General features: G+C 53.0%; 1 protein-coding gene across 1 annotated transcript in view; it reads left to right on the top strand.

Moving 5' to 3' along the window:
- LOC140724441 (calretinin-like) overlaps positions 1-23295 on the top strand; it is a 124412-nt gene extending 101117 nt beyond the window's left edge. The window contains exon 4 of the mRNA XM_073038889.1: positions 23137-23295. Coding sequence (XP_072894990.1) covers positions 23137-23295 — 159 coding nt within the window. The remainder of the gene's footprint in view (positions 1-23136) is intronic.
- The last annotated feature ends 4108 nt before the right edge of the window (positions 23296-27403 follow it).

Raw genomic sequence — 27403 nt, 5'->3', positions numbered from 1 at the left:
TGTCCTGGCTGCTGTCTGCTGTCCACTCTGGTGTCCGGACTGCTGTCCTCTATGGTGTCCTGACAGCTGTCTGCTGTGCACTCTGGTCCACTGACTGCTGTCTGCCAACCACTGTGATATCCCGAGTGCTGTCTGCCGTCCACTGTGATCTCCCGATTGCTGTCTGCTGTCCACTGTGATGTTCCGACTGCTGTCTGCTGTCCACCCTGACGTTCTGTCTGCTGTCCGCTGTCCACTGTGATTTCCCGACTGCTGTCTGCTGTCCACCCTGACATTCCGACTGTTGTCTGCTGTCCACTGTGATATCCCGACTGCTGTCTGCTGTCCACTGTGATGTTCCGACTGCTGTCTGCTGTCCACCCTGACGTTCTGTCTGCTGTCCGCTGTCCACTGTGATTTCCCGACTGCTGTCTGCTGTCCACCCTGACATTCCGACTGTTGTCTGCTGTCCACTGTTATGTCCCGAATACTGTCTGCTGTCTACTCTAATATCCCGACTGCTCTATGCTGGCTACTCTGCTGTCCTCTGTGATGTCCTGCCTGATGTCTGCTGTCCAGTTTAACATTACGACTGCTGTCTGCTGTCTATTCTGGTGCACCGATTGCTGTCTGCTGTCCACTTTGCTGTCCCGACTGCTGGCTTGTGTTCCCTCTGATATCCGGACGGTTGTCTACTGTCTACACTGACATTCCAACTGCTGTTTGCTGTCCACTCTGATGTCCCGTCTGCTGTCTGCTGTCCACACTGATATCCCGACTGCCATCTGCTTTCCACTCTGGTGTCCTGACTGCTGTCTGTTGTCCACTGTGATGTCCCGACTGCTGTCTGCTGTCCACTCTGATGTCCCGTCTGCTGTCTGTTGTCCACTGTGTTGTCCCGACTGCTGTCTGCTGTCCACTTTTATATCCCGACTGCTGTCTGCTGTCCACCCTGACATTCCGAATGCTGTCTGCTGTCCACTGTGTTATCCAAACTGCTGTCTGCTGTCCACCCTGACATTCCGACTGCTTTCTGCTGTCCACTGTGATCTCCCGACTGCCGTCTGTTGTCCACTGTGATCTCCCGACTGCTGTCTGTTGTCCACTGTGATGTCCCGACTGCTGTCTGCTGTCCACTGTGATGTCCGAACTGCTTGCTGTTGTCCTCTGTGATGACCCGACTGCTGTCTGCTGTCCACTCTGATGTCCCGACTGCTGTCTGTGTCCTCTGTGATGTCCTGCCTGATGTCTGCTGTCCAGTTTAACATTACGACTGCTGTCTGCTGTCTATTCTGGTGCACCGATTGCTGTCTGCTGTCCACTCTGCTGTCCCGACTGCTGGCTTGTGTTCCCTCTGATATCCGGACGGTTGTCTACTGTCTACACTGACATTCCAACTGCTGTTTGCTGTCCACTCTGCTGTCCCGTCTGCTGTCTGCTGTCCACACTGATATCCCGACTGCCATCTGCTTTCCACTCTGGTGTCCTGACTGCTGTCTGTTGTCCACTGTGATGTCCCGACTGCTGTCTGCTGTCCACTCTGATGTCCCGTCTGCTGTCTGTTGTCCACTGTGTTGTCCCGACTGCTGTCTGCTGTCCACTCTGATGTCTCGACTGCTGTCTGCTGTCCACTTTTATATCCCGACTGCTGTCTGCTGTCCACCCTGACATTCCGAATGCTGTCTGCTGTCCACTGTGTTATCCAAACTGCTGTCTGCTGTCCACCCTGACATTCTGACTGCTTTCTGCTGTCCACTCTGCTGTCCCGACTGCTGTCTGCTCTCCATCCTGACATTCCGACTGCTGTCTGCTGTCCACTGTGATGTCCCGACTGCTGTCTGCTGTCCATCCTGACATTCCGACTGCTGTCTGTTGTCATCTGTGATGTCCCGACTGCTGTCTGCTGTCCATCCTGACATTACGACTGTTGTCTGCTGTCCACTGTGATATCCCGACTGCTATCTGCTGTTCTCCCTGACATTCCGACTGCTGTCTGCTGTCCACCGTGATATCCCGACTGCTGTCTGCTGTCCACTGTGATATTCCGACTGCTGTCTGCTGTCCACCCTGACATTCCGACTGCTGTCTGCTGTCCACTGTGATGTCCCGATTCCTGTCTGCTGTCTACTGTGATGTCCGGACTGCTGTCTGTTGTCCTCTGTGATGTCCCGACTGCTCTCTGCTGTCCAGCCTGACATTCTGACTGTTGTCTGCTGTCCACTGTGATATCCCGACTGCTGTCTGCTGTCCACACTGATATCCTGACTGCTGTCTGCTGTCCACTGTGATGTCCCGACTGCCATCTGCTTTCCACTCTGGTGTCCTGACTGCTGTCTGTTGTCCACTGTGATGTCCCGACTGCTGTCTGCTGTCCACTGTGATGTCCGGACTGCTTTCTGTTGTCCTCTGTGATGACCCGACTGCTGTCTGCTGTCCACTCTGATGTCCCGACTGCTGTCTGTGTCCTCTGTGATGTTCCGACTGCTGTCTGCTGTCCATCCTGACATTCCGACTGCTGTCTGCTGTCCACTGTGATGTCCCGACTGCTGTCTGCTGTCCACTCTGATGTCCCGTCTGCTGTCTGTTGTCCACTGTGTTGCCCCGACTGCTGTCTGCTGTCCACTGTGATATCTCGACTGCTGTCTGCTGTCCACTTTTATATCCCGACTGCTGTCTGCTGTCCACCCTGACATTCCGAATGCTGTCTGCTGTCCACTGTGTTATCCAAACTGCTGTCTGCTGTCCACCCTGACATTCCGACTGCTTTCTGCTGTCCACTCTGCTGTCCCGACTGCCGTCTGTTGTCCACTGTGATCTCCCGACTGCTGTCTGTTGTCCACTGTGATGTCCCGACTGCTGTCTGCTGTCCACTGTGATGTCCCGACTGCTGTCTGCTGTCCACTGTGATGTCCGGACTGCTGTCTGTTGTCCACTGTGAAGTCCCGCCTGCCGTCTGCTGTCTATTCTGTTGCACCGATTGCTGTCTGCTGTCCACTCTGCTGTCCCGACTGCCGTCCGCTGTCCACTCTGATGTCCCAACTGCTGTCTGCTGTCCACTATGATATTCTGACTGCCGTCTGCTGACCACACTGATATCCCGACTGCTGTCTGCTGTCCAAGTGATATCCCGACTGCTGTCTTCTGTCCACTCTGCTGTCCCGACTGCTGACTTGTGTTCCCTCTGATACCCCGACTGATGTCTGCTGTCCACTGTGATATCCCGACTGCTGCCTGCTGTCCATTGTGATGTCCCAACTGCTGTCTGCTGTCCACTCTGATGTCCCGACTGCTGTCTGCTGTCCACTGTGATCTCCCTACTGCTGTCTGCTGTCCACTCTGAAGTCCCGACTGCTGTCTGCTGTCCACTGTGATCTCCCGACTGCTGTCTGCTGTGCACTCTGATGTCCCGACTGCTGTCTGCTGTCCACTGTTATGTCCCGACTGCTGTCTGCTGTCCACTGTTATGTCCCGAATACTGTCTGCTGTCTACTCTAATATCCCGACTGCTCTATGCTGGCTACTCTGCTGTCCTCTGTGATGTCCTGCCTGATGTCTGCTGTCCAGTTTAACATTACGACTGCTGTCTGCTGTCTATTCTGGTGCACCGATTGCTGTCTGCTGTCCACTTTGCTGTCCCGACTGCTGGCTTGTGTTCCCTCTGATATCCGGACGGTTGTCTACTGTCTACACTGACATTCCAACTGCTGTTTGCTGTCCACTCTGATGTCCCGTCTGCTGTCTGCTGTCCACACTGATATCCCGACTGCCATCTGCTTTCCACTCTGGTGTCCTGACTGCTGTCTGTTGTCCACTGTGATGTCCCGACTGCTGTCTGCTGTCCACTCTGATGTCCCGTCTGCTGTCTGTTGTCCACTGTGTTGTCCCGACTGCTGTCTGCTGTCCACTTTTATATCCCGACTGCTGTCTGCTGTCCACCCTGACATTCCGAATGCTGTCTGCTGTCCACTGTGTTATCCAAACTGCTGTCTGCTGTCCACCCTGACATTCCGACTGCTTTCTGCTGTCCACTCTGCTGTCCCGACTGCCGTCTGTTGTCCACTGTGATCTCCCGACTGCTGTCTGTTGTCCACTGTGATGTCCCGACTGCTGTCTGCTGTCCACTGTGATGTCCGAACTGCTTGCTGTTGTCCTCTGTGATGACCCGACTGCTGTCTGCTGTCCACTCTGATGTCCCGACTGCTGTCTGTGTCCTCTGTGATGTCCTGCCTGATGTCTGCTGTCCAGTTTAACATTACGACTGCTGTCTGCTGTCTATTCTGGTGCACCGATTGCTGTCTGCTGTCCACTCTGCTGTCCCGACTGCTGGCTTGTGTTCCCTCTGATATCCGGACGGTTGTCTACTGTCTACACTGACATTCCAACTGCTGTTTGCTGTCCACTCTGCTGTCCCGTCTGCTGTCTGCTGTCCACACTGATATCCCGACTGCCATCTGCTTTCCACTCTGGTGTCCTGACTGCTGTCTGTTGTCCACTGTGATGTCCCGACTGCTGTCTGCTGTCCACTCTGATGTCCCGTCTGCTGTCTGTTGTCCACTGTGTTGTCCCGACTGCTGTCTGCTGTCCACTCTGATGTCTCGACTGCTGTCTGCTGTCCACTTTTATATCCCGACTGCTGTCTGCTGTCCACCCTGACATTCCGAATGCTGTCTGCTGTCCACTGTGTTATCCAAACTGCTGTCTGCTGTCCACCCTGACATTCTGACTGCTTTCTGCTGTCCACTCTGCTGTCCCGACTGCTGTCTGCTGTCCATCCTGACATTCCGACTGCTGTCTGCTGTCCACTGTGATGTCCCGACTGCTGTCTGCTGTCCATCCTGACATTCCGACTGCTGTCTGTTGTCATCTGTGATGTCCCGACTGCTGTCTGCTGTCCATCCTGACATTACGACTGTTGTCTGCTGTCCACTGTGATATCCCGACTGCTGTCTGCTGTTCTCCCTGACATTCCGACTGCTGTCTGCTGTCCACCGTGATATCCCGACTGCTGTCTGCTGTCCACTGTGATATTCCGACTGCTGTCTGCTGTCCACCCTGACATTCCGACTGCTGTCTGCTGTCCAAGTGATAACCCGACTGCTGTCTGTTATCCACTCTGATGTCCCAACTGCCGTCTGCTGTCCACTGTGTTTTCCCGACTGCCGTCTACTGTCCACTTTGTTGTCCCGACTGCCGTCTACTGTCCCCTCTGATATCCCGACTGCTGTCTGCTGTCTACACTGACATTCCGACTGCTGTCTGCTGTCCACTCTGCTGTCCCGACTACTGTCTGCTGTCCACTCTGCTGTCCCGACTGCTGTCTGCTGTCTGCTGTGATATCCCGACTGATGTCTGCTGTCCGCTGTGATGTCCCAACTGTTGTCTGCTGTCCACTCTGGTGTCCCGACTTCTGTCTGCTTTCCACTATGGTGTCCCGGCTGCTGTCTTCTGTCCACTCTGGTGTCCCGACTGCTGTCTGCCATCCACTGTGATATCCTGAGTGCTGTCTGCTGTACACTCTGGTGTCCCTACTGCCGTCTGCTGTCCACTGTGATCTCCCGACTGCTGTCTGTTGTCCACTGTGATGTCCCGACTGCTGTCTGCTGTCCACTGTGATGTCCCGATTCCTGTCTGCTGTCTACTGTGATGTCCGGACTGCTGTCTGTTGTCCTCTGTGATGTCCCGACTGCTCTCTGCTGTCCAGCCTGACATTCTGACTGTTGTCTGCTGTCCACTGTGATATCCCGACTGCTGTCTGCTGTCCACACTGATATCCTGACTGCTGTCTGCTGTCCACTGTGATGTCCCGACTGCCATCTGCTTTCCACTCTGGTGTCCTGACTGCTGTCTGTTGTCCACTGTGATGTCCCGACTGCTGTCTGCTGTCCACTGTGATGTCCGGACTGCTTTCTGTTGTCCTCTGTGATGACCCGACTGCTGTCTGCTGTCCACTCTGATGTCCCGACTGCTGTCTGTGTCCTCTGTGATGTTCCGACTGCTGTCTGCTGTCCATCCTGACATTCCGACTGCTGTCTGCTGTCCACTGTGATATCCCGACTGCTGTCTGCTGTCCACACTGATATCCTGACTGCTGTCTGCTGTCCACTGTGATGTCCCGACTGCCATCTGCTTTCCACTCTGGTGTCCTGACTGCTGTCTGTTGTCCACTGTGATGTCCCGACTGCTGTCTGCTGTCCACTGTGATGTCCGGACTGCTTTCTGTTGTCCTCTGTGATGACCCGACTGCTGTCTGCTGTCCACTCTGATGTCCCGACTGCTGTCTGTGTCCTCTGTGATGTTCCGACTGCTGTCTGCTGTCCATCCTGACATTCCGACTGCTGTCTGCTGTCCACTGTGATGTCCCGACTGCTGTCTGCTGTCCACTCTGATGTCCCGTCTGCTGTCTGTTGTCCACTGTGTTGTCCCGACTGCTGTCTGCTGTCCACTGTGATATCTCGACTGCTGTCTGCTGTCCACTTTTATATCCCGACTGCTGTCTGCTGTCCACCCTGACATTCCGAATGCTGTCTGCTGTCCACTGTGTTATCCAAACTGCTGTCTGCTGTCCACCCTGACATTCTGACTGCTTTCTGCTGTCCACTCTGCTGTCCCGACTGCTGTCTGCTGTCCATCCTGACATTCCGACTGCTGTCTGCTGTCCACTGTGATGTCCCGACTGCTGTCTGCTGTCCATCCTGACATTCCGACTGCTGTCTGTTGTCATCTGTGATGTCCCGACTGCTGTCTGCTGTCCATCCTGACATTACGACTGTTGTCTGCTGTCCACTGTGATATCCCGACTGCTGTCTGCTGTTCTCCCTGACATTCCGACTGCTGTCTGCTGTCCACTGTGATGTCCCGACTGCCATCTGCTTTCCACTCTGGTGTCCTGACTGCTGTCTGTTGTCCACTGTGATGTCCCGACTGCTGTCTGCTGTCCACTGTGATGTCCGGACTGCTTTCTGTTGTCCTCTGTGATGACCCGACTGCTGTCTGCTGTCCACTCTGATGTCCCGACTGCTGTCTGTGTCCTCTGTGATGTTCCGACTGCTGTCTGCTGTCCATCCTGACATTCCGACTGCTGTCTGCTGTCCACTGTGATATCCCGACTGCTGTCTGCTGTCCACACTGATATCCTGACTGCTGTCTGCTGTCCACTGTGATGTCCCGACTGCCATCTGCTTTCCACTCTGGTGTCCTGACTGCTGTCTGTTGTCCACTGTGATGTCCCGACTGCTGTCTGCTGTCCACTGTGATGTCCGGACTGCTTTCTGTTGTCCTCTGTGATGACCCGACTGCTGTCTGCTGTCCACTCTGATGTCCCGACTGCTGTCTGTGTCCTCTGTGATGTTCCGACTGCTGTCTGCTGTCCATCCTGACATTCCGACTGCTGTCTGCTGTCCACTGTGATGTCCCGACTGCTGTCTGCTGTCCACTCTGATGTCCCGTCTGCTGTCTGTTGTCCACTGTGTTGTCCCGACTGCTGTCTGCTGTCCACTGTGATATCTCGACTGCTGTCTGCTGTCCACTTTTATATCCCGACTGCTGTCTGCTGTCCACCCTGACATTCCGAATGCTGTCTGCTGTCCACTGTGTTATCCAAACTGCTGTCTGCTGTCCACCCTGACATTCCGACTGCTTTCTGCTGTCCACTCTGCTGTCCCGACTGCCGTCTGTTGTCCACTGTGATCTCCCGACTGCTGTCTGTTGTCCACTGTGATGTCCCGACTGCTGTCTGCTGTCCACTGTGATGTCCCGACTGCTGTCTGCTGTCCACTGTGATGTCCGGACTGCTGTCTGTTGTCCACTGTGAAGTCCCGCCTGCCGTCTGCTGTCTATTCTGTTGCACCGATTGCTGTCTGCTGTCCACTCTGCTGTCCCGACTGCCGTCCGCTGTCCACTCTGATGTCCCAACTGCTGTCTGCTGTCCACTATGATATTCTGACTGCCGTCTGCTGACCACACTGATATCCCGACTGCTGTCTGCTGTCCAAGTGATATCCCGACTGCTGTCTTCTGTCCACTCTGCTGTCCCGACTGCTGACTTGTGTTCCCTCTGATACCCCGACTGATGTCTGCTGTCCACTGTGATATCCCGACTGCTGCCTGCTGTCCATTGTGATGTCCCAACTGCTGTCTGCTGTCCACTCTGATGTCCCGACTGCTGTCTGCTGTCCACTGTGATCTCCCTACTGCTGTCTGCTGTCCACTCTGATGTCCCGACTGCTGTCTGCTGTCCACTGTGATCTCCCGACTGCTGTCTGCTGTGCACTCTGATGTCCCGACTGCTGTCTGCTGTCCACTGTTATGTCCCGACTGCTGTCTGCTGTCCACTGTTATGTCCCGAATACTGTCTGCTGTCTACTCTAATATCCCGACTGCTCTATGCTGGCTACTCTGCTGTCCTCTGTGATGTCCTGCCTGATGTCTGCTGTCCAGTTTAACATTACGACTGCTGTCTGCAGTCTATTCTGGTGCACCGATTGCTGTCTGCTGTCCACTTTGCTGTCCCGACTGCTGGCTTGTGTTCCCTCTGATATCCGGACGGTTGTCTACTGTCTACACTGACATTCCAACTGCTGTTTGCTGTCCACTCTGATGTCCCGTCTGCTGTCTGCTGTCCACACTGATATCCCGACTGCCATCTGCTTTCCACTCTGGTGTCCTGACTGCTGTCTGTTGTCCACTGTGATGTCCCGACTGCTGTCTGCTGTCCACTGTGATGTCCGGACTGCTTTCTGTTGTCCTCTGTGATGACCCGACTGCTGTCTGCTGTTCTCCCTGACATTCCGACTGCTGTCTGCTGTCCACTGTGATGTCCCGACTGCCATCTGCTTTCCACTCTGGTGTCCTGACTGCTGTCTGTTGTCCACTGTGATGTCCCGACTGCTGTCTGCTGTCCACTGTGATGTCCGGACTGCTTTCTGTTGTCCTCTGTGATGACCCGACTGCTGTCTGCTGTCCACTCTGATGTCCCGACTGCTGTCTGTGTCCTCTGTGATGTTCCGACTGCTGTCTGCTGTCCATCCTGACATTCCGACTGCTGTCTGCTGTCCACTGTGATATCCCGACTGCTGTCTGCTGTCCACACTGATATCCTGACTGCTGTCTGCTGTCCACTGTGATGTCCCGACTGCCATCTGCTTTCCACTCTGGTGTCCTGACTGCTGTCTGTTGTCCACTGTGATGTCCCGACTGCTGTCTGCTGTCCACTGTGATGTCCGGACTGCTTTCTGTTGTCCTCTGTGATGACCCGACTGCTGTCTGCTGTCCACTCTGATGTCCCGACTGCTGTCTGTGTCCTCTGTGATGTTCCGACTGCTGTCTGCTGTCCATCCTGACATTCCGACTGCTGTCTGCTGTCCACTGTGATTTCCCGACTGCTGTCTGCTGTCCACTCTGATGTCCCGTCTGCTGTCTGTTGTCCACTGTGTTGTCCCGACTGCTGTCTGCTGTCCACTGTGATATCTCGACTGCTGTCTGCTGTCCACTTTTATATCCCGACTGCTGTCTGCTGTCCACCCTGACATTCCGAATGCTGTCTGCTGTCCACTGTGTTATCCAAACTGCTGTCTGCTGTCCACCCTGACATTCCGACTGCTTTCTGCTGTCCACTCTGCTGTCCCGACTGCCGTCTGTTGTCCACTGTGATCTCCCGACTGCTGTCTGTTGTCCACTGTGATGTCCCGACTGCTGTCTGCTGTCCACTGTGATGTCCCGACTGCTGTCTGCTGTCCACTGTGATGTCCGGACTGCTGTCTGTTGTCCACTGTGAAGTCCCGCCTGCCGTCTGCTGTCTATTCTGTTGCACCGATTGCTGTCTGCTGTCCACTCTGCTGTCCCGACTGCCGTCCGCTGTCCACTCTGATGTCCCAACTGCTGTCTGCTGTCCACTATGATATTCTGACTGCCGTCTGCTGACCACACTGATATCCCGACTGCTGTCTGCTGTCCAAGTGATATCCCGACTGCTGTCTTCTGTCCACTCTGCTGTCCCGACTGCTGACTTGTGTTCCCTCTGATACCCCGACTGATGTCTGCTGTCCACTGTGATATCCCGACTGCTGCCTGCTGTCCATTGTGATGTCCCAACTGCTGTCTGCTGTCCACTCTGATGTCCCGACTGCTGTCTGCTGTCCACTGTGATCTCCCTACTGCTGTCTGCTGTCCACTCTGATGTCCCGACTGCTGTCTGCTGTCCACTGTGATCTCCCGACTGCTGTCTGCTGTGCACTCTGATGTCCCGACTGCTGTCTGCTGTCCACTGTTATGTCCCGACTGCTGTCTGCTGTCCACTGTTATGTCCCGAATACTGTCTGCTGTCTACTCTAATATCCCGACTGCTCTATGCTGGCTACTCTGCTGTCCTCTGTGATGTCCTGCCTGATGTCTGCTGTCCAGTTTAACATTACGACTGCTGTCTGCAGTCTATTCTGGTGCACCGATTGCTGTCTGCTGTCCACTTTGCTGTCCCGACTGCTGGCTTGTGTTCCCTCTGATATCCGGACGGTTGTCTACTGTCTACACTGACATTCCAACTGCTGTTTGCTGTCCACTCTGATGTCCCGTCTGCTGTCTGCTGTCCACACTGATATCCCGACTGCCATCTGCTTTCCACTCTGGTGTCCTGACTGCTGTCTGTTGTCCACTGTGATGTCCCGACTGCTGTCTGCTGTCCACTCTGATGTCCCGTCTGCTGTCTGTTGTCCACTGTGTTGTCCCGACTGCTGTCTGCTGTCCACTTTTATATCCCGACTGCTGTCTGCTGTCCACCCTGACATTCCGAATGCTGTCTGCTGTCCACTGTGTTATCCAAACTGCTGTCTGCTGTCCACCCTGACATTCCGACTGCTTTCTGCTGTCCACTCTGCTGTCCCGACTGCCGTCTGTTGTCCACTGTGATCTCCCGACTGCTGTCTGTTGTCCACTGTGATGTCCCGACTGCTGTCTGCTGTCCACTGTGATGTCCGAACTGCTTGCTGTTGTCCTCTGTGATGACCCGACTGCTGTCTGCTGTCCACTCTGATGTCCCGACTGCTGTCTGTGTCCTCTGTGATGTCCTGCCTGATGTCTGCTGTCCAGTTTAACATTACGACTGCTGTCTGCTGTCTATTCTGGTGCACCGATTGCTGTCTGCTGTCCACTCTGCTGTCCCGACTGCTGGCTTGTGTTCCCTCTGATATCCGGACGGTTGTCTACTGTCTACACTGACATTCCAACTGCTGTTTGCTGTCCACTCTGCTGTCCCGTCTGCTGTCTGCTGTCCACACTGATATCCCGACTGCCATCTGCTTTCCACTCTGGTGTCCTGACTGCTGTCTGTTGTCCACTGTGATGTCCCGACTGCTGTCTGCTGTCCACTCTGATGTCCCGTCTGCTGTCTGTTGTCCACTGTGTTGTCCCGACTGCTGTCTGCTGTCCACTCTGATGTCTCGACTGCTGTCTGCTGTCCACTTTTATATCCCGACTGCTGTCTGCTGTCCACCCTGACATTCCGAATGCTGTCTGCTGTCCACTGTGTTATCCAAACTGCTGTCTGCTGTCCACCCTGACATTCTGACTGCTTTCTGCTGTCCACTCTGCTGTCCCGACTGCTGTCTGCTGTCCATCCTGACATTCCGACTGCTGTCTGCTGTCCACTGTGATGTCCCGACTGCTGTCTGCTGTCCATCCTGACATTCCGACTGCTGTCTGTTGTCATCTGTGATGTCCCGACTGCTGTCTGCTGTCCATCCTGACATTACGACTGTTGTCTGCTGTCCACTGTGATATCCCGACTGCTGTCTGCTGTTCTCCCTGACATTCCGACTGCTGTCTGCTGTCCACCGTGATATCCCGACTGCTGTCTGCTGTCCACTGTGATATTCCGACTGCTGTCTGCTGTCCACCCTGACATTCCGACTGCTGTCTGCTGTCCAAGTGATAACCCGACTGCTGTCTGTTATCCACTCTGATGTCCCAACTGCCGTCTGCTGTCCACTGTGTTTTCCCGACTGCCGTCTACTGTCCACTTTGTTGTCCCGACTGCCGTCTACTGTCCCCTCTGATATCCCGACTGCTGTCTGCTGTCTACACTGACATTCCGACTGCTGTCTGCTGTCCACTCTGCTGTCCCGACTACTGTCTGCTGTCCACTCTGCTGTCCCGACTGCTGTCTGCTGTCTGCTGTGATATCCCGACTGATGTCTGCTGTCCGCTGTGATGTCCCAACTGTTGTCTGCTGTCCACTCTGGTGTCCCGACTTCTGTCTGCTTTCCACTATGGTGTCCCGGCTGCTGTCTTCTGTCCACTCTGGTGTCCCGACTGCTGTCTGCCATCCACTGTGATATCCTGAGTGCTGTCTGCTGTACACTCTGGTGTCCCTACTGCCGTCTGCTGTCCACTGTGATCTCCCGACTGCTGTCTGTTGTCCACTGTGATGTCCCGACTGCTGTCTGCTGTCCACTGTGATGTCCCGATTCCTGTCTGCTGTCTACTGTGATGTCCGGACTGCTGTCTGTTGTCCTCTGTGATGTCCCGACTGCTCTCTGCTGTCCAGCCTGACATTCTGACTGTTGTCTGCTGTCCACTGTGATATCCCGACTGCTGTCTGCTGTCCACACTGATATCCTGACTGCTGTCTGCTGTCCACTGTGATGTCCCGACTGCCATCTGCTTTCCACTCTGGTGTCCTGACTGCTGTCTGTTGTCCACTGTGATGTCCCGACTGCTGTCTGCTGTCCACTGTGATGTCCGGACTGCTTTCTGTTGTCCTCTGTGATGACCCGACTGCTGTCTGCTGTCCACTCTGATGTCCCGACTGCTGTCTGTGTCCTCTGTGATGTTCCGACTGCTGTCTGCTGTCCATCCTGACATTCCGACTGCTGTCTGCTGTCCACTGTGATGTCCCGACTGCTGTCTGCTGTCCACTCTGATGTCCCGTCTGCTGTCTGTTGTCCACTGTGTTGTCCCGACTGCTGTCTGCTGTCCACTGTGATATCTCGACTGCTGTCTGCTGTCCACTTTTATATCCCGACTGCTGTCTGCTGTCCACCCTGACATTCCGAATGCTGTCTGCTGTCCACTGTGTTATCCAAACTGCTGTCTGCTGTCCACCCTGACATTCCGACTGCTTTCTGCTGTCCACTCTGCTGTCCCGACTGCCGTCTGTTGTCCACTGTGATCTCCCGACTGCTGTCTGTTGTCCACTGTGATGTCCCGACTGCTGTCTGCTGTCCACTGTGATGTCCCGACTGCTGTCTGCTGTCCACTGTGATGTCCGGACTGCTGTCTGTTGTCCACTGTGAAGTCCCGCCTGCCGTCTGCTGTCTATTCTGTTGCACCGATTGCTGTCTGCTGTCCACTCTGCTGTCCCGACTGCCGTCCGCTGTCCACTCTGATGTCCCAACTGCTGTCTGCTGTCCACTATGATATTCTGACTGCCGTCTGCTGACCACACTGATATCCCGACTGCTGTCTGCTGTCCAAGTGATATCCCGACTGCTGTCTTCTGTCCACTCTGCTGTCCCGACTGCTGACTTGTGTTCCCTCTGATACCCCGACTGATGTCTGCTGTCCACTGTGATATCCCGACTGCTGCCTGCTGTCCATTGTGATGTCCCAACTGCTGTCTGCTGTCCACTCTGATGTCCCGACTGCTGTCTGCTGTCCACTGTGATCTCCCTACTGCTGTCTGCTGTCCACTCTGATGTCCCGACTGCTGTCTGCTGTCCACTGTGATCTCCCTACTGCTGTCTGCTGTCCACTCTGATGTCCCGACTGCTGTCTGCTGTCCACTGTGATCTCCCGACTGCTGTCTGCTGTGCACTCTGATGTCCCGACTGCTGTCTGCTGTCCACTGTTATGTCCCGACTGCTGTCTGCTGTGCACTCTGATATCCCGACTGCTGTCTGCTGTCCACTGTGATATCCCGACTGCTGTCTGCTGTCCACTGTGATATCCCGACTGCTGTCTGCTGTGCACTCTGATATCCCGACTGCTGTCTGCTGTCCACTGTGATATCCCGACTGCTGTCTGCTGTGCACTCTGATATCCCGACTGCTGTCTGCTGTCCACTGTGATATCCCGACTGCTGTCTGCTGTGCACTCTGATATCCCGACTGCTGTCTGCTGTCCACTGTTATGTCCCGAATACTGTCTGCTGTCTACTCTAATATCCCGACTGCTCTATGCTGGCTACTCTGCTGTCCTCTGTGATGTCCTGCCTGATGTCTGCTGTCCAGTTTAACATTACGACTGCTGTCTGCTGTCTATTCTGGTGCACCGATTGCTGTCTGCTGTCCACTTTGCTGTCCCGACTGCTGGCTTGTGTTCCCTCTGATATCCGGACGGTTGTCTACTGTCTACACTGACATTCCAACTGCTGTTTGCTGTCCACTCTGATGTCCCGTCTGCTGTCTGCTGTCCACACTGATATCCCGACTGCCATCTGCTTTCCACTCTGGTGTCCTGACTGCTGTCTGTTGTCCACTGTGATGTCCCGACTGCTGTCTGCTGTCCACTCTGATGTCCCGTCTGCTGTCTGTTGTCCACTGTGTTGTCCCGACTGCTGTCTGCTGTCCACTTTTATATCCCGACTGCTGTCTGCTGTCCACCCTGACATTCCGAATGCTGTCTGCTGTCCACTGTGTTATCCAAACTGCTGTCTGCTGTCCACCCTGACATTCCGACTGCTTTCTGCTGTCCACTCTGCTGTCCCGACTGCCGTCTGTTGTCCACTGTGATCTCCCGACTGCTGTCTGTTGTCCACTGTGATGTCCCGACTGCTGTCTGCTGTCCACTGTGATGTCCGAACTGCTTGCTGTTGTCCTCTGTGATGACCCGACTGCTGTCTGCTGTCCACTCTGATGTCCCGACTGCTGTCTGTGTCCTCTGTGATGTCCTGCCTGATGTCTGCTGTCCAGTTTAACATTACGACTGCTGTCTGCTGTCTATTCTGGTGCACCGATTGCTGTCTGCTGTCCACTCTGCTGTCCCGACTGCTGGCTTGTGTTCCCTCTGATATCCGGACGGTTGTCTACTGTCTACACTGACATTCCAACTGCTGTTTGCTGTCCACTCTGCTGTCCCGTCTGCTGTCTGCTGTCCACACTGATATCCCGACTGCCATCTGCTTTCCACTCTGGTGTCCTGACTGCTGTCTGTTGTCCACTGTGATGTCCCGACTGCTGTCTGCTGTCCACTCTGATGTCCCGTCTGCTGTCTGTTGTCCACTGTGTTGTCCCGACTGCTGTCTGCTGTCCACTCTGATGTCTCGACTGCTGTCTGCTGTCCACTTTTATATCCCGACTGCTGTCTGCTGTCCACCCTGACATTCCGAATGCTGTCTGCTGTCCACTGTGTTATCCAAACTGCTGTCTGCTGTCCACCCTGACATTCTGACTGCTTTCTGCTGTCCACTCTGCTGTCCCGACTGCTGTCTGCTGTCCATCCTGACATTCCGACTGCTGTCTGCTGTCCACTGTGATGTCCCGACTGCTGTCTGCTGTCCATCCTGACATTCCGACTGCTGTCTGTTGTCATCTGTGATGTCCCGACTGCTGTCTGCTGTCCATCCTGACATTACGACTGTTGTCTGCTGTCCACTGTGATATCCCGACTGCTGTCTGCTGTTCTCCCTGACATTCCGACTGCTGTCTGCTGTCCACCGTGATATCCCGACTGCTGTCTGCTGTCCACTGTGATATTCCGACTGCTGTCTGCTGTCCACCCTGACATTCCGACTGCTGTCTGCTGTCCAAGTGATAACCCGACTGCTGTCTGTTATCCACTCTGATGTCCCAACTGCCGTCTGCTGTCCACTGTGTTTTCCCGACTGCCGTCTACTGTCCACTTTGTTGTCCCGACTGCCGTCTACTGTCCCCTCTGATATCCCGACTGCTGTCTGCTGTCTACACTGACATTCCGACTGCTGTCTGCTGTCCACTCTGCTGTCCCGACTACTGTCTGCTGTCCACTCTGCTGTCCCGACTGCTGTCTGCTGTCTGCTGTGATATCCCGACTGATGTCTGCTGTCCGCTGTGATGTCCCAACTGTTGTCTGCTGTCCACTCTGGTGTCCCGACTTCTGTCTGCTTTCCACTATGGTGTCCCGGCTGCTGTCTTCTGTCCACTCTGGTGTCCCGACTGCTGTCTGCCATCCACTGTGATATCCTGAGTGCTGTCTGCTGTACACTCTGGTGTCCCTACTGCCGTCTGCTGTCCACTGTGATCTCCCGACTGCTGTCTGTTGTCCACTGTGATGTCCCGACTGCTGTCTGCTGTCCACTGTGATGTCCCGATTCCTGTCTGCTGTCTACTGTGATGTCCGGACTGCTGTCTGTTGTCCTCTGTGATGTCCCGACTGCTCTCTGCTGTCCAGCCTGACATTCTGACTGTTGTCTGCTGTCCACTGTGATATCCCGACTGCTGTCTGCTGTCCACCCTGACATTCCGACTGCTGTCTGCTGTCCAAGTGATATCCCAACTGCCGTCTGCTGTCCACTCTGCTGTCCCGACTGCTGACTTGTGTTCCCTCTGATACCGTGACTGATGTCTGCTGTCCACTGTGATGTCCCAACTTCAGTCTGCTGTCCACTCTGATGTCCTGCCTGCTGTCTGCTGTCCAGTCTAACATTACGACTGCTGTCTGCTGTCTATTCTGGTGCACCGATTGTTGTCTGCTGTCCACTCTGCTGTCCCGACTGCTGGCTTGTGTTCCCTCTGATATTCCGACGGTTGTCTGCTGTCTACACTGACATTCCGACTGCTGTTTGCTGTCCACTCTGCTGTCCTGTCTGCTGTCTGCTGTCCACTCTGACATTCCGACTGCTGTCTGCTGTCCACTCTGATGTCCCAACTGCTGTCTGCTGTCCACTCTGATATCCCGACTGCTGTCTGCTGTCCACTCTGACATTCTGACTGCTGTCTGCTGTCCACTGTGATATCCCAACTGCTGTCTGCTGTCCACCCTGACGTTTCGACTGCTGTCTGCTGTCCTCTGTGATCTCCCAACTGCTGTCTGCTGTCCACTGTTATGTCCCGACTGCTGTCTGCTGTCCACCCTGACATTCCGACTGCTGTCTGCTGTCCACTGTGATGTCCTGACTCCTGTCTGCTCTCCACTCTGGTGCCCCGACTACTGTCTGCTGTCCTCTGTGATACCCCGACTGCTGACTGCTGTCCACCCTGACATTCCGACTGCTGTCTGCTGTCCAAGTGATATCCCGACTGCCGTCTGCTATCCACTCTGCTGTCCCGTCTGCTGTCCACTGTAATGTTGCAACTGCTGTCTGCTGTCCACTGTGATCTCCCGACTGCCGTCTGCTGTCCACACTGATATCCCGACTGCCATCTGCTTTCCACCCTGGTGTCCCAACTGATGTCTGTTGTCCACTGTGATGTCCCGACTGCTGTCTGCTGTCCACTCTGATGTCCCGTCTGCTGTCTGCTGTCCACTGTGTTATCCCAACTGCTGTCTGCTGTCCACTGTGATGTCCTGACTCCTGTCTGCTGTCCACTCTGGTGCCCCGACTGCTGTCTGCTGTCCTCTGTGATCTCCCAACTGCTGTCTGCTGTCCACTGTTATGTCCCGACTACTGTCTGCTGTCTACTCTAATATCCCGACTGCACTCTGCTGGCTACTCTGCTGTCCACTGTGATGTCTTGACTGCAGTCTGCTGTCCACCCTGACATTCCGACTGCTGTCTGCTGTCCACTGTGATATCCTGACTCCTGTCTGCTCTCCACTCTGGTGCCCCGACCACTGTCTGCTGTCCTCTGTGATCTCCTGACTGCTGTTTGCTGTCCACTGTTATGTCCCGACTACTGTCTGCTGTCTACTCTAATATCCCGACTGCTCTCTGTTGGCTACTCTGCTGTCCACTGTGATGTCTTGACTGCTGTCTGCTGTTCTCCCTGACATTCCGACTGCTGTCTGCTGTCCACTCTGTTGTCCCGACTGCTTTCTGCTGTCCACTCTGCTGCCCCGACTGCCGTCTGTTGTCCACTGTGATCTCCCGACTGCTGTCTGCTGTCTACTCTGGTGTCCCGACTGCTGTCTGCTGCACACTCTGATGTCACTACTGCCATCTGTTGTCAACTGTGATATCCCGACTGATGTCTGCTGTCCACTCTGGTGTCCCAACTGCTGTCTGCTGTCCACCCTGACAATCCGACTGCTGTTTGCTGTCCACCCTGACATTCCGACTGCTGTCTGCTGTCCACTCTGACATTCCGACTGCTGTCTGCTGTACAAGTGATATCCCGACTGCTGTCTGCTGTCCACTGTGATATCCCGACTGCTGACTGCTTTCCACCCTGACATTTCGACTGCTGTCTGCTGTACAAGTGATATCCCGACTGCTGTCTGTATGTCCACTGTGATGTCCCGATTACTGTCTGCTTTCCACTCTGACATTCTGAATGCTGTCTGCTGTCTACTCTGGTGTCCCTACTGCCGTCTGCTGTCCACTGTGATGTCCCGATTATTGTCTGCTTTCCACTCTGACATTCTGACTGCTGCCTGCTGTCTACTCTGGTGTCCCTACTGCCGTCTGCTGCCCACTGTGATCTCGCGACTGCTGTCTGTATGTCCACTGTGATGTCCCGATTACTGTCTGCTTTCCACTCTGACATTCTGAATGCTGTCTGCTGTCTACTCTGGTGTCCCTACTGCCGTCTGCTGTCCACTGTGATCTCCCGACTGCTGTCTGCTGTCCACTCTGAAATTCTGACTGCTGTCTGCTGTCTACTCTGTTGTCCCTACTGCCGTCTGCTGTCCACTGTGATCTCCCGACTGCTGTCTGTTGTCCACTGTGATGTCCCAAATGCTGTCTGCTGTCCACTGTGATGTCCCGACTGCTGTCTGCTGTCCACTCTGACATTCTGACTGCTGTCTGCTGTCTACTCTGGTGTCCCTACTGCAGTCTGCTGTCCACCGTGATCTCCCAACTGCAGCCTGCTGTCCACTCTGATATCACGACTGCCGTCTGCTCTCCACTGTGATATATTGACTGCTGTCTGCTGTGCACTCTGACATTCCGACTGCTTTCTGCTGTCTACTCTGGTGTCCCGACTGCTGTCCACTCTGGTGTCCTGACAGCTGTCTGCTGTCCACTCTGGTCCACCGACTGCTGTCTGCCGTCCACTGTGATCTCCCGACTGCTGTCTACTGTGCACTCTAATATCCCGACTGCTCTCTGCTGGCTACTCTGCTGTCCACTGTGATGTCCCGACTGCTGTCTGCTGTCCACCCTGACATTCCTACTGCTGTCTGCTGTCCACTCTGATATCCCGACTGACATCTGCTGTCCACTGTGATAACCCCACTGCCATTTGCTGTCTACTGTGATGTCCGAACTGCTATCTGCTGTCCACTCTGGTGTCCCGACTGCTGTCTGCTGTCCACTGTTATGTCCCAAATACTGTCTGCTGTCCACCCTGACATTCTGACTGCTGTCTGCTGTCCACTGTGATGTCCGGAGTGCTGTCTCCTGTCCACTGTGATGTCCCGACTGCTGTCTGCTGTCCAACCTGACGTTCCGACTGCTGTCTGCTGTCCACTGTGATGTCCCGACTGCTGTCTGCTGTCCACCCTACCATTCCGACTGCTGTCTGCTGTCCACTGTGATATCCTGACTGCTGTCTGCTGTCCTCTGTGATCTCCCGACTGCTGTCTGCAGTCCACTGTCATGTCCCGACTACTGTCTGCTGTCTACTCTAATATCCCGACTGCTCTCTGCTGGCTACTCTGCTGTCCTCTGTGATGTCCTGCCTGCTGTCTGCTGTCCACCCTGACATTCCGACTGCTGTCTGCTGTCCACTGTGATGTCCCGACTGCTGTCTGCTGTCCACCCTGACGTTCCGACTGCTGTCTGCTGTCCACTGTGATGTCCCGACTGCTGTATGCTGTCCACCCTACCATTCCGACTGCTGTCTGCTGTCTACTCTAATATCCTGACTGCTGTCTGCTGTCCTCTGTGATCTCCCGACTGCTGTCTGCAGTCCACTGTGATGTCCCGACTGCCATCTGCTTTCCACTCTGGTGTCCTGACTGCTGTCTGATGTCCACTGTGATGTCCCGACTGCTGTCTGCTGTCCTCTGTGATGTCCCGACTGCTGTCTGCTGTCCACTGTGATATCCCGACTGCTGTCTGCTGTCCACTGTGATATCCCGATTGCTGTCTGCTGTCCACTGTGATCTCCCCACTGCTGTCAGCTGTCCACCCTGACATTTCGACTGCTGTCTGCTCTCCACTGTGATATCCTGACTATTGTCTGCTGTCCACTGTGATATCCCGATTGCTGTCTGCTGTCCACTGTGATCTCCCCACTGCTGTCTGCTGTGCACTCTGATATCCCGACTGCTGTCTGCTGTCCACTGTTATGTCCCGAATACTGTCTGCTGTCTACTCTAATATCCCGACTGCTGTCTGCTGTCCACTCTGCTGTCCCGACTGCTGTCTGTTGTCCACTCTGATATCCCGACTGCTGTCTGCTGTCCACTGTGATGTCCCGACTGCTGTCTGTTGTCCACTGTTATCTCCCGACTGCTGTCTGCTGTCCACTCTGCTGTCACGACTGCTGTCTGCTGTCCACTCTGCTGTCCCGACTGCTGTCTGTTGTCCACTCTGATATCCCGACTGCTGTCTGCTGTCCACTGTGATGTCCCGACTGCTGTCTGTTGTCCACTGTTATCTCCCGACTGCTGTCTGCTGTCCACTCTGCTGTCACGACTGCTTTCTGCTGTCCACTCTGATGTCCCGACTGCCGTCTGCTGTCCACTCTGATGTCCCGACTGCCGTCTGCTGTCCACTGTGATATCCCGACTGCTGTCTTCTCTCCACTGTGATATCCTGACTGCTGTCTGCTGTCCACTGTGATATCCCGACTACTGTCTGCTCTCCACTGTGATATCCTGACTGCTGTCTGCTGTCCACCCTGACATTCCGACTGCCGTCTGCTGTCCCTACTGCTGGCTTGTGTTCCCTCTGATATCCCGACTGCTGTCTGCTGTCCACTGTGATCTCCCGACTGCTGTCTGCTGTGCACTCTGATATCCCGACTGCTGTCTGCTGTCCACTGTGATCTCCCGACTGCTGTCTGCTGTGCACTCTGATATCCCGACTGCTGTCTGCTGTCCACTGTTATGTCCCGAATACTGTCTGCTGTCTACTCTAATATCCCGACTGCTCTCTGCTGGCTACTCTGCTGTCCACTGTGATGTCCTGACTGCTGTCTGCTGTCCACTCTGCTGTCCCAACTGCTGTTTGTTGTCCACTCTGATATCCCGACTGCTGTCTGCTGTCCACTGTGATGTCCCGACTGCTGTCTGTTGTCCACTTATCCCCCGACTGCTGTCTGCTGTCCACTCTGATGTCCCGACTGCTGTCTGTTGTCCACTGTAATGTCCCGACTGCTGTCTGTTGTCCACTGTGTTGTTTCGACTGCTGTCTGTTGTCCACTGTGATGTCCCAACTGCTGTCTGCTGTCCACAGTGATATCCCAACAGCTGTCTGCTGTCCACTCTGATGTCCCAACTGCTGTCTGTTGTCCACTGTGATCTCCCGACTGCTGTCTGCTGTCCACAGTGATATCCCAACAGCTGTCTGCTGTCCACTCTGATGTCCCAACTGCTGTCTGTTGTCCACTGTTATAGCCCGACTGCTGTCTGCTCTCCACTCTGATGTCCCGACTGCCGTCTGCTGTCCCGACTGCTGGCTTGTGTTCCCTCTGATATCCCGACTGCTGTCTGCTGTCCACTGTGATCTCCCGACTGCTGTCTGCTGTGCACTCTGATATCCCGACTGCTGTCCGCTGTCCACTGTTATGTCCCGAATACTGTCTGCTGTCTACTCTAATATCCCGACTGCTCTCTGCTGGCTACTCTGCTGTCCACTGTGATGTCCTGACTGCTGTCTGCTGTCCACTCTGCTGTCCCGACTGCTGTTTGTTGTCCACTCTGATATCCCGACTGCTGTCTGCTGTCCACTGTGATGTCCCGACTGCTGTCTGTTGTCCACTGTGATCTCCCGACTGCTGTCTGCTGTCCACTGATGTCCCGACTGCTGTCTGTTGTCCACTGTTATCTCCCGACTGCTGTCTGCTGTCCACTCTGATGTCCCGACTGCTGTCTGCTGTCCACTGTGATCTCCCGACTGCTGTCTGCTGTCCACTGTGATATCCCGACTGCTGTGTGCTGTCCACTCTGATGTCCTGACTGCTGTCTGTTGTCCACTGTGATGTCCCGACTGCTGTCTGCTTTCCACTCTGACGTTCCAACTGCTGTCTGTTGTCCACTCTGATGTCCTGACTGCTGTCTGTTGTCCATTGTGATGTCCCGACTGCTGTCTGCTTTCCACTCTGACGTTCCAACTGCTGTCTGCTGTCCACTCTGATGTCCTGACTGCTGTCTGCTGTCCATAGTGATGACCCTTTGTTACCCTGACTTCTGTCCCACTATGATTTTCCAATTACCCCCTCTCTCTGATGCCCCAACAGCTGCTCCACTGTGATATCCTAACTGGTAGTTTGAAGTTTAAGAAGCTTCTTTGGAGAACTTAGCTGAATGTGTTGTTAATGTTACCCAGTTGTGGAGTAGGGTAATCGGCTGCTCAGCCCATGGTCACTAATTGCTTTGCTCACATTAAGGCTGAATCCTCTCGGCCTTGCCTTTTTCACTGTTTAAATCTGATTCCACCTCCTGCTCTGACAGAGAGTTCCTATATCAATCGCTCCCTGTGTGGAATTCCCTTTTAAAACTCTGCCTCTCACCTTATAGATATGCCTGCCTGTGTTTTTCAACCCCCTATTCGGGTAATGATTCCGACTATCCACCCGATTTCAACTTCTCAATTTCGATATTTCGGTCAGGTCATCCCTCAGCCTCGGCCTCCCTTGCTCCGGGGGAGAGAGGACCAGCCGGTTTAGTCCCTCACTGTGATTTAGCCCCTTCAATGTAGTCAACATTCTGGTGAATCCCCTCGTGTGTCAACATCATCTTCCTTCTGTGAATGAGCACATGAACTCACGTGGCCGCGGTAAGCAGCCTGTCAGCGGTGTTGAATGCCTCAGCCAAGCCACGCTGAATCAGGGGCATTAAATCCTGGGCTCTCAGTGCTGACGGACGTGGCTATGATCCTGAGCAGGCGGGAATACTGACTCCAGCTTCGTTCCTTTGCAGCTAGCACAGATACTTCCAACTGAAGAGAACTTCTTACTGTGCTTCCGGCAGTGCGTGCGGTCCAGCGGAGAATTCATGGAGGTATTGCTTTCTTTACTGTTGTCGTACACAAATAGAAACGTGATGGCCTTCTGCAGCGTCAGCATGATACATAAATAATCAAATTCACAATCACTGGCATACTGACACTGGTTCTGTGACAGCACTGCAGTTAAATACATAAAATAAACAATAAATGTTTATGGCTCGATGGTAACACCGCAAACTTATCCTGTATTCAATACAGACTGTGAGTAGTTCAGTCACTGCTTGATGGTAACGCAGAAACTTTATCGTGTCTTCAATATCGACTGTGAGATAGCGACTGTGACACAGAAACTTGTATCTTATCGTTGATGTAGACTGTGAGTGGTAGAGTGACTGCTCGATTGTAACCAGAAACTTTATCCTGTCTTCGATATCAACTATGAGATAGCGACAGTGACACAGAAACTTGTATCTTATCGTTGATGTAGACTGTGAGTGGTAGAGTGACGGCTCGACGGTAACACAGAAACTTTATCCTGCGTTTCGTGTAGACTGTGAGTGGTAGAGTGACGGCTCGATGGTAACACAGAAACTTTATCCTGCGTTCAGTGTTGACTGTGAGTGGTACAGTGACGACTCGATGGTAACACAGAATCTTTATCCTGCGTTCAGTGTAGACTGTGAGTGGTAGAGTGACGGCTCGATGGTAACACAGAATCTTTATCCTGCGTTCAGTGTAGACTGTGAGTGGTAGAGTGACGGCTCGATGGTAACACAGAATCTTTATCCTGCGTTCAGTGTAGACTGTGAGTGGTAGAGTGACGGCTCGATGGTAACACAGAATCTTTATCCTGCTTTCAGTGCAGACTGTGAATGGTAGAGTGACGGCTCGATGGTAACACAGAATCTTTATCCTGCTTTCAGTGTAGACTGTGAGTGGTAGAGTTACGGCTCGATGGTAACACAGAACATTTATCCTGCGTTCAGTGTAGACTGTGAGTGGTAGAGTTACGGCTCGACGGTAACACAGAATCTTTATCCTGCGTTCAGTGTAGACTGTGAATGGTAGAGTGACGGCTCGATGGTAACACAGAATCTTTATCCTGCGTTCAGTGTAGACTGTGAGTGGTAGAGTGACGGCTCGATGTTAACACAGAATCTTTATCCTGCGTTCAGTGTAGACTCTGAGTGGTAGAGTGACGTCTCGATGGTAACTCAGAATCTTAATCCTGCGTTCAGTGTAGACTGTTTGTGGTAGAGTGACGGCTCGATGGTAACACAGAATCTTTATCCTGCGTTCAGTGTAGACTGTGAGTGGTAGAGTGACGGCTCGATGTTAACACAGAATCTTTATCCTGCGTTCAGTGTAGACTGTGAGTGGTAGAGTGACGTCTCGATGGTAACTCAGAATCTTAATCCTGCGTTCAGTGTAGACTGTTTCTGGTAGAGTGACGGCTCGATGGTAACACAGAATCTTTATCCTGTCTACGATATCGACTGGGAGATCGCGACTGTGACACAGAAACTTGTATCTTATCTTTGATGTAGACTGTGAGTGGTAGAGTGACGGCTCGATTGGAACCAGAAACTTTATCCTGTTTTGATATCAACTGTGAGATAGCGACTGTGACACAGAAACTTGTATCTTATCGTTGATGTAGACTGTGAGTGGTAGAGTGACGGCTCGATTGTAACCAGAAACTTTATGCTGCTTTCAGTGTAGACTGTGAGTGGTAGAGTGACGGCTCGATGTTAACACAGAATCTTTATCCTGCGTTCAGTGTAGACTGTGAGTGGTAGAGTGACGGCTCGATGGTAACACAGAATCTTTATCCTACGTTCAGTGTAGACTGTGACTGGTAGAGTTACGGCTCGATGGTAACACAGAAACTTTATCCTGCGTTCAGTGTAGACTGTGAGTGGTAGAGTAACGGCTCGATGGTAACACAGTAACTTTGTCCTGTGACGGATATAGACTGTGAGTGTCAGAATGTGATCTCGATGGTAACACAGAAACTTTCTCCTGTGTTCAATATTGACTGTGAGTGGTAGAGTTACGGCTCGATGGTAGCACAGAATCTTTATCCTGCGTTCAATGTAGACTGTGAGTGGTAGAGTGACGGCTCGATGGTAACACAGAATCTTTATCCTGCGTTCAGTGTAGACTGTGAGTGTCAGAATGTGATCTCGATGGTAACACAGAAACTTTCTCCTGTGTTCAATATTGACTGTGAGTGGTAGAGTTACGGCTCGATGGTAGCACAGAATCTTTATCCTGCGTTCAATGTAGACTGTGAGTGGTAGAGTGACGGCTCGATGGTAACACAGAATCTTTATCCTGCGTTCAGTGTCGACTGTGAGTGGTAGAGTGACGGCTCGATGGTAACACAGAATCTTTATCCTGCGTTCAGTGTAGACTGTGAGTGGTAGAGTGACGGCTCGATGGTCACACATAATCTTTATCCTGCGTTCAGTGTAGACTGTGAGTGGTAGAGTTACGGCTCGATGGTAACACAGAATCTTTATCCTGCGTTCAGTGTAGACTGTGAGTGGTAGAGTGACGGCTCGATGGTAACACAGAATCTTTATCCTACGTTCAGTGTAGACTGTGACTGGTAGAGTGACGGCTCGATGGTAACACAGAATCTTTATCCTGCTTTCAGTGTAGACTGTGAGTGGTAGAGTGACTGCTCGATGGTAAAACAGAAACTTTATCCTGCGTTCAGTGTAGACTGTGAGTGGTAGAGTCACGTCTCGATGGTAACACAGAATCTTTATCCTGCGTTCAGTGTAGACTGTGACTGGTAGAGTTACGGCTCGATGGTAACACAGAATCTTTATCCTGCGTTCACTGTAGACTGTGAGTGGTAGAGTGACGGCTCGATGGTAACACAGAATCTTTATCCTGCGTTCAGTGTAGACTGTGAGTGTTAGAGTGACGGCTCGATGGTAGCACAGAATCTTTATCCTGCGTTTCGTGTAGACTGTGAGTGGTAGAGTGACGGCTCGATGGTAACACAGAATCTTTATCCTGCGTTCAGTGTAGACTGTGAGTGGTAGAGTGACGGCTCGATGTTAACACAGAATCTTTATCCTGCGTTCAGTGTAGACTGTGAGTGGTAGAGTGACGTCTCGATGGTAACTCAGAATCTTAATCCTGCGTTCAGTGTAGACTGTTTGTGGTAGAGTGACGGCTCGATGGTAACACAGAATCTTTATCCTGTCTACGATATCGACTGGGAGATCGCGACTGTGACACAGAAACTTGTATCTTATCTTTGATGTAGACTGTGAGTGGTAGAGTGACGGCTCGATTGGAACCAGAAACTTTATCCTGTTTTGATATCAACTGTGAGATAGCGACTGTGACACAGAAACTTGTATCTTATCGTTGATGTAGACTGTGAGTGGTAGAGTGACGGCTCGATTGTAACCAGAAACTTTATGCTGCTTTCAGTGTAGACTGTGAGTGGTAGAGTGACGGCTCGATGTTAACACAGAATCTTTATCCTGCGTTCAGTGTAGACTGTGAGTGGTAGAGTGACGGCTCGATGGTAACACAGAATCTTTATCCTACGTTCAGTGTAGACTGTGACTGGTAGAGTTACGGCTCGATGGTAACACAGAAACTTTATCCTGCGTTCAGTGTAGACTGTGAGTGGTAGAGTAACGGCTCGATGGTAACACAGTAACTTTGTCCTGTGACGGATATAGACTGTGAGTGTCAGAATGTGATCTCGATGGTAACACAGAAACTTTCTCCTGTGTTCAATATTGACTGTGAGTGGTAGAGTTACGGCTCGATGGTAGCACAGAATCTTTATCCTGCGTTCAGTGTTGACTGTGAGTGGTAGAGTGACGGCTCGATGGTAACACAGAATCTTTATCCTGCGTTCAGTGTCGACTGTGAGTGGTAGAGTGACGGCTCGATGGTAACACAGAATCTTTATCCTGCGTTCAGTGTAGACTGTGAGTGGTAGAGTGACGGCTCGATGGTAACACAGAATCTTTATACCTGCGTTCAGTGTAGACTGTGAGTGGTAGAGTGACGGCTCGATGGTAACACAGAATCTTTATCCTGCGTTCAGTGTAGACTGTGAGTGGTAGAGTTACGGCTCGATGGTAACACAGAATCTTTATCCTGCGTTCAGTGTAGACTGTGAGTGGTAGAGTGACGGCTCGATGGTAACACAGAATCTTTATCCTGCGTTCAGTGTAGACTGTGAGTGGTAGAGTGACG

The sequence above is a fragment of the Hemitrygon akajei genome, unplaced genomic scaffold, assembly GCF_048418815.1.
Source record: "Hemitrygon akajei unplaced genomic scaffold, sHemAka1.3 Scf000217, whole genome shotgun sequence".
Lineage (NCBI taxonomy): Eukaryota > Metazoa > Chordata > Chondrichthyes > Myliobatiformes > Dasyatidae > Hemitrygon > Hemitrygon akajei.
The sequence above is the reverse complement of the archived record's forward strand: the minus strand, read 5'-3'. Positions and strand labels throughout refer to the sequence as shown.